Genomic DNA, 6,765 nt, shown 5'->3' on the forward strand with positions numbered 1-6,765 from the left:
CCATCTTCTCAGTAAAGATCTTTTGTGCTCCATCACTGCTTAAGACACTGGTGACACAAAAAAGTGCTAGCAGCTCACCCCTCACTAAATCAGGACGGTACAGGCTCCCTGCTTTAGCAGGAGCAGGGACACAGATTTCCTATGAAATAGAAACTGCTAATGCTCTCAGGCAAGGGGTGCAACTACAGACTTTTAGAAGAGTCGAGCCTGATGTTCTGGGTTGTGAAATCTCTTCAACCCAGGGACTCCACTGGACCCTGGAATCAGCATCCAGGAGAATCTGTAGGTGTCTTTCCAAGAAATCACTAGGGTGCCTACCAATATTGAATTGTATGTGAAGCACAGGTTTTATTATGGCAGCTTCAATGAATGATCTCAAACTCAGTGGCTTACAATAATGGAACTGTATTATTTTACCATTCTTCAGTCCAGAAAAATCCAGAACCTGTGTCAGGAGAGATCTCATCATTTCCGGTTTCTAGAAACCACTGTTACCCATCAGCTTATGGTCCCTGTCCCCATTGTTACTTTTAGTACCAAAGTTTGTCCCAGTCTCCCTCTGACTCCTTCCTTCTCACGAGGCCTCATATGATTCCAATGGGCCCAAATGGACCATGAAGGAAAAAAAAGCCCTTTGCCATTTAATGTAACACAGTCACAGATTCTGGGGATTAAGATCCAAACATCTTTGGTATCTTCCTTATTCTGCTTTCCAGAGATGCTGAGCAAGAAGATCCCAGTTTGGGGGCACTAGACTAGACCCCAGCCTTATGTCTCCTTACTGACTCATCTCAAAGTAGAATTCAGTATGGGTGGAGGGTTCACTCTCTTTGGTGAGCTGCACTGGCTGCTGTGGCTCAGCTGGGCCACAGAGAAACCAGCCAGGGCAGGCAGCAGCCTCAAGCCTGAAGGCAGATCCCAAGCTTCTCTGGAAAAAGGTGAAACGAGTGGTTTGTTCACCTCCCTTGTATAGGTCCTCGATGTTCACATCCTGTGGGGGAAGGGAGACAGCTGTGAGATGAGATGAGTGTTTGGTTGGGATGTCAGCCCTTAGTGCCTCAGGGGCTTGGCCAAGGAAGGACTCAATAGGGAAGAGTTTTCCGAAGCGATGTTCTTTCTGTACATCCCCAAAGGCTAGAGTCCCTCAGCTGGAGGCAAAGAGAGATAGATGGGAAACAAGAGAGGGGACATGTGGGTTCAAAGATGTCACTATGTTCCATTGGCAGTACTGACTGCAATGAGGAGGGGTGTCTCACCTCCAGCTGCAGGAGAGGTCCCTCTCTTGTCTTCACACACGCCAGGCAGCAACTTCCTCCCTGCATCCCCAGGAAGATGGGGACCTTGGAGCGGTCTAGGCCTCGGTTAGGAAGGATACAGACCTTCTCTGGGAGGTAAGACAGAATGCAATTCAGACAGTGAGGGGACTGCAGATGGCAGGGTTTAAGCAAGGTAGGGCTCAGCTAGAAGTTACTGGGTCTGGCCCCATCTGACTTGTTTCTGTATGGAGACTGCAGGGTAAATGGAATTCACTTTTTACAGGAAGAAACTGCCCCTACCTCTTCTCCTTATCACTGGGACAATATTCTGATGTCTCTAGAGACATAATTGAAGGAAAGAATCAAGGCCTTGTAGCAGATGGACACTAAGCAACTCCTGGAAGAGAGTCCCCCCCCCCCCCCCACAACACCCTCTCCTCCACTCCCCCACCCCCGCCACCAGAAGATCACCTGGACTATAAGTGTCTGAATCAGGGTCTCCCAGCAGGAGCTGGCCATTCCGTGTGTACAAAGCCTTTTGATGTGCATCTTTGATTCTGAAATAGGAGGGCAAGGTTAATGGCTCACTGCCCTCAGGGATCATTGTCCATTTCAGTCCCCATACCACCTTACTGGACAACCGCATGGAGCCTTTGGTGAATTGTTTCCAGACAGGAGAGGGACACTGCTTCATTAAGGGTAAAAATTGTTTCATCCCAAAGCTTCCTAGGCTCAGGATTATCAGAGGCTCCAGAAGTGACAACAGTGTCTTCTCATGAGGGAATTGAGGATGTTTTCATGGCTGTCTGAGGAGTTGCTTTGAGGCTCAGGTACCCTGGAGATACAATGAACCCTATCCATGATGTTTCTGAGCTTGATTTATTTTATTTTTTTTTAAAATAGCAACACTAATTAATGAAGGAACTGAAGATGTAGTAACTGTGATTTGATTTGTAAAATTAAAAAAAATACTTTTTGTAGATAATTCACAAATCAGAAATTGGACAATAGAAAAGTCTATGTCCCTAGACTCTGGGCCCACTATGGCCATGGTGAGGTACACTCTGAGTAACTCATATAGGAGGCCAACTTAGAATTAGACCAGGGCCTGATTAGTCCCTGGTTATACCTATGGGTCTAATGACATGCCTAGGAGGGTAAGTATGTACTAGGGCAGCTGGGGAGGAACTGTCATGCGTGTGAAACATTCAAGTTATGCCTGTTATTAGCCTAGTTGCCCAGCTGATTTCAGGGATGCCCATCAGCTGCTTTCAGAGCTCACAATGAGTTTGAGAACAGAACCTCTGGACCAAAGTCACCACTTCTGGGAGCCTTTTCTGTCTCTGCAACAGTTAGCAATAGCAAAAACAGCTTGAGTATTGTTTTAAAAGCAGGCTCGCTGGTGAGATGGCTCAGTGGGTAAGAGCACCCGACTGCTCTTCCGAAGGTCCAGAGTTCAAATCCCAGCAACCACATGGTGGCTCACAACCATCCGTAACGAGATCTGGCGCCCTCTTCTGGAGTGTCTGAAGACAGCTACAGTGTACTTACATATAATAAATAAATAAATCTAAAAAAAAAAAAAAAAAATTTTAGCCGGGCGTGGTGGCGCACGCCTTTAATCCCAGCACTCGGGAGGCAGAGGCAGGCGGATTTCTGAGTTCGAGGCCAGCCTGGTCTACAAAGTGAGTTCCAGGACAGCCAGGGCTATACAGAAAAACCCTGTCTCGAAAAACCAAAAAAAAAAAAAAAAAAAAAAAAAAAAAAAAAGCAGGCTCACTTGTACCTTAAGAACAAAGGTCTGTACAGATTTCACCACCTGGCATTTTTCTCAGACTTTGGGAACTGGGACTTAGCAGTTTACTCACTGGAAGAATTTAGATACCACTCAGTTATTGTCAAAGATGCAGGTGTGGTGGTTCATACTTTAATCCCAGCTCTTGGAAGGCAGATCCCTGTGAGCTCGTGGTCACCTAAATGTACATAGTGAGAGTTTCAGGGTAGCCAGGGCTATCTAGTGAGACTTTTTAAAAATTTTTTAATATTTTTTTATTACGTATTTTCCTCAATTACATTTCCAATGCTATCCCAAAAGTCCCCCATACCCCCCCTCATTTTTTTTTTTTGATCCAGGTATCAATCCAGGTCACCATAAAGGTGCTGTCCTTGGGACTCAAGATTGTTTGAGCTTTCTAGGAACTAGCTACATCAGTTCAGAGAACAGGGAGTCTGATCCCACTCTGCTCTTGGGAAATTGCATGGCATGAGGAAAATTATATAACCTCGTGGAGGTTGAGTTTCCAGGTCTGTAAAATGGACTAAGCAATACCACTCTTACAGTTGTTTCATTCTGTCACCAGGAAAGAGGGCTGTTGTGATTGACAAAGATGAAGATCAGTTATTCAGTGTTTGAGATTTCTGTGGCTAGAGGGAGCTTTGTCCCTTTGACTCAGCCTTTTCCCTTCGCATGTGATCTCCAGGCCCCTTGATTGAGAGATCGCTAAGATTACTTACATGTAGTATCTTGCCATGGGAAGAGAGCACATTCCTGCAGTTGGGAGTGTCTGGTCTTCACTGAGGCAAAGAAGAAAAAGGCTTTTAGAAAAACAGAATGTTTTGGGGGGCAGACATGCTGGGGCTCAGAATTATCCAGCCACAAGCTGTTCCGTACCCCTATGTATTTCAGAATCCACAAAGGTCTCCCCAGCTCTCCCAGCTGCAGGCAGGCAGTCCATCTTTTCCTTATTCCTGGTCTTCAGATAGGGTTTTGCCTTGTGTGCTGAAGCTGGTTCCTAGACTCTAGAAAACAGATTCACCCAAATGGCCTACAGCTCACTTCCCAGGCTTGGGGGTGGGTGTCCTGGGATAACCTCAGGGCAGATCCAGTCCCATTTTCCAACCTGGCCTGCAAGAAGGTCACCCTGCCCTTCTTATCTAGCAGGGAGCAAGATACTTAGCACTCAGCACATAGGGAAGAACACCTTAGCTGGGGAGAGTAGGCAGAGTTTGAAGGTTAGGAAGCATCACTCCTGGAAACTGGAATTACTGAGACATGTGGGGAGCCTGTCCAAGCATCCCCCCATTACTCTTTTTGAAGGATGAAAATCAGAACAGGATTGAGATACAGAAACTTGAGCTTTAGAAAACGAGCGCTCTGAAGTGAAGGCACTGACCGAGATAACCTCAAGCCACAAAGCTTTCCTCAGGACTGTGTTCCTTCCTGGAGGACTGTCCTATCTCAGAGCTCCTCCCTGAAATGATCACCCAGAATGTCTAATCCAGAACAGCACACTAGAAACTGAGAACAGACCAAAGCAGGAGAACAGATTGTAAAAGTAAATGCTGGGATGATCAGGGTTGAGGCTTCCAGAGTAGATCTGATTCTTTCCAAGCAAGAAAGGGAGGGGGAGAGAAGTGATTGTGTAAGAAAGCAGAAAATGAAATAGAAAAGAAGACTGCAAGAAGAAAGAAACAGGACTGGGAGATGGATGAAGTGGTACTGAGGGAGGAGGATGAGGCTAATGAGGATGGCTGGGATTCAGACTACCTCAGTGTCACTGAGACCCATGACCGAGGAATACCGAAGGGCTGAGAAGCACTTGAAAAAATGTTCAACATCCTTAATCATCAGGGAAAATGCAAATCAAAACAACTCTGAGATTCCACCTCACACCAGTCAGAATGGCTAGGATCAAAAATTCAGGTGACAGCAGATGCTGGCGAGGATGTGGAGAAAGAGGAACACTCCTCCAGTGTTGGTGGGATTACAAGCTGGTAGAACCACTCTGGAAATCAGTCTGGCGGTTCCTCAGAAAATTGAACATGGTACTACCAGAGGATCCCGCAATACCTCTCCTGGGCATATACCCAGAAGATGTTCCAACTGGTAATAAGGACACATCCTCTACTATGTTCATAGCAGCCCTATTTATAATAGCCAGAAGCTGGAAAGAACCCAGTCCCTCAACAGAGGAATGGATACATAAAATGTGGTACATTTATGCAATGGAGTACTACTCAGCTATTAAAAACAATGAATTTATGAAACTATTGGGCAAATGGATGTATTTGGAGAATATCATCTTGAGTGAGGTAACCCAATCACAAAAGAAGTCACTTGATATGCACTCACTGATAAGTGGATATTAGCCCAGAAACCTAGAATACCCAAGATACAACTTCTAAAACACAAGAAAATCAAGAAGGAAGACAAACGTGTGGATACTTCATTTCTCCCTAGATTAGGGACTAAAATATCCATGGAAGAAGTTGCAGAGACAAAGTTTGGAGTTAAGGTGAAAGGATGGACGATCCAGAGACTGCCTCACCCGGGGGTCCATCCCATAATCAGCCACCAAATGCAGACACTATTTCATATGCCAGTGCCTGGCAAATACAGAAGTGGATGCTCACAGTCATCTATAGGATGGAACACAGGGGCCCCAATGTAGGAGCTAGAGAAAGTACCCAAGAGCTGAAGGGGTCTGCAACCTCATAGGTGGAACAACAATATGAACTAACCAGTACCCCCAGAACTGGTGTCTCTAGCTGCATATGTAGCAGAAGATGGCCTAGTTGGCCATTATTGGGAAGAGAGGCCCCTTGGTCTAGCAAACTTTATATGCCCCAGTAAGGGGGAAAGCCAGGGCCAAGAAGTGGGAGTGAGTGGGTAGGGGAGCATGGTAGGGGAGGGTATAGGGGACTTTTGGGATAGCATTTGAAATGTAAATGAAGAAAATATCTATAAAAAAAAAAGCCACACAACCGTAGACCAAGTAGCTTTCATTATTGGCTATATGATTCTGTTGCCTTTAAAAGTCACTGGGAAAAAGACTTGAGAGTGAAGGATATCAGGGTGCAGATGAGAGTGAGGTTCTGCACGAATGCCAGGGCTAGGGATCAGACAGCAGCATCCTGGCTTTCCCATGCTTGCATGTGTCGTTGCCCCCATTCCAGACAGAGGTAATTGATTGCCCAAATGCTTAGTTATAAAATAGTTCAATTAGTTATTTTTACAAGGTTGAAAAGTTGGAAATGCTGCCAATGTCCAGTCGGCTGAAGGGGAATGATAAATCCCGGAAATAAGGATATGCTCCTTAAAGATGACATTTGTGGCACAAACATTTCAAATACATGAAGTAAAAACTGCAGGCCATAAAGAATGTGCACATTATTATCTCCATTAAATTCATAGCTGTGTAGAGACACACACATGTGGACAAGGACGGCTGGTGCTTGTTATAACACTCATTTGTGGCCAACAGGATAGTCAATGGTTGTTGATAGTTCTTAACATTTTCCTGTAGTAAATTTATTTTGTAATCTAAGTGTTATTATTTAAAAATATGAAACATTTGTTTAAAGTCACAGGCATGCCCCCACTTCTGAACCATTCGGTAACTGTTCTCTCGCCTATCTTTATTTAATACTGCTTGAAGTGTTACAAGCAATGAGCCACGCTTGGGAACTGATATGTCAGGCCAATTGTCCTTAATCTCTGAGTTTTGTA

At 45.1% G+C, this 6,765-nt stretch overlaps 1 protein-coding gene across 2 annotated transcripts; it reads right to left on the reverse strand.

Moving 5' to 3' along the window:
• Positions 1–778: 778 nt before the first annotated feature.
• Il1f10 (interleukin 1 family member 10) lies at positions 779–3,802 on the reverse strand. 2 transcript variants are annotated; one of them, XM_021157054.2, is made up of 4 exons: positions 3,771–3,802; positions 1,728–1,813; positions 1,257–1,384; positions 779–991 (listed from the first exon to the last, which is right to left on the reverse strand). In XM_021157054.2, the coding sequence occupies exons 1-4, from the start codon at positions 3,800–3,802 to the stop codon at positions 779–781; spliced, it is 459 nt and encodes a 152-aa protein (XP_021012713.1). The 2 variants fall into 2 exon arrangements, with proteins under 2 accessions (XP_021012713.1, XP_085687194.1); XM_085831068.1 differs by lacking the exon at positions 3,771–3,802 and having other exon boundaries at positions 1,728–1,971.
• Positions 3,803–6,765: the final 2,963 nt, after the last annotated feature.

Source organism: Mus caroli, unplaced genomic scaffold (assembly GCF_978045245.1).
Source record: "Mus caroli unplaced genomic scaffold, Mus_caroli_1 scaffold_2, whole genome shotgun sequence".
In the NCBI taxonomy this organism is placed as follows: Eukaryota; Metazoa; Chordata; class Mammalia; order Rodentia; family Muridae; genus Mus; species Mus caroli.

What these genes read in the sequence shown, in the direction of transcription:
- Il1f10 (XM_085831068.1), bottom strand. Translation starts at nt 1,971, where the DNA reads ATGAAACAATTTTTACCCTTAATGAAGCAGTGTCCCTCTCCTGTCTGG. An exon ending in TTCAGACACTTATAGTCCAG is followed by an intron (nt 1,385 to 1,727) that starts GTGATCTTCTGG and finishes CTTACCTCCCAG; the next exon opens with AGAAGGTCTGTATCCTTCCT. An exon ending in GACCTCTCCTGCAGCTGGAG is followed by an intron (nt 992 to 1,256) that starts GTGAGACACCCC and finishes CTTCCCCCACAG; the next exon opens with GATGTGAACATCGAGGACCT.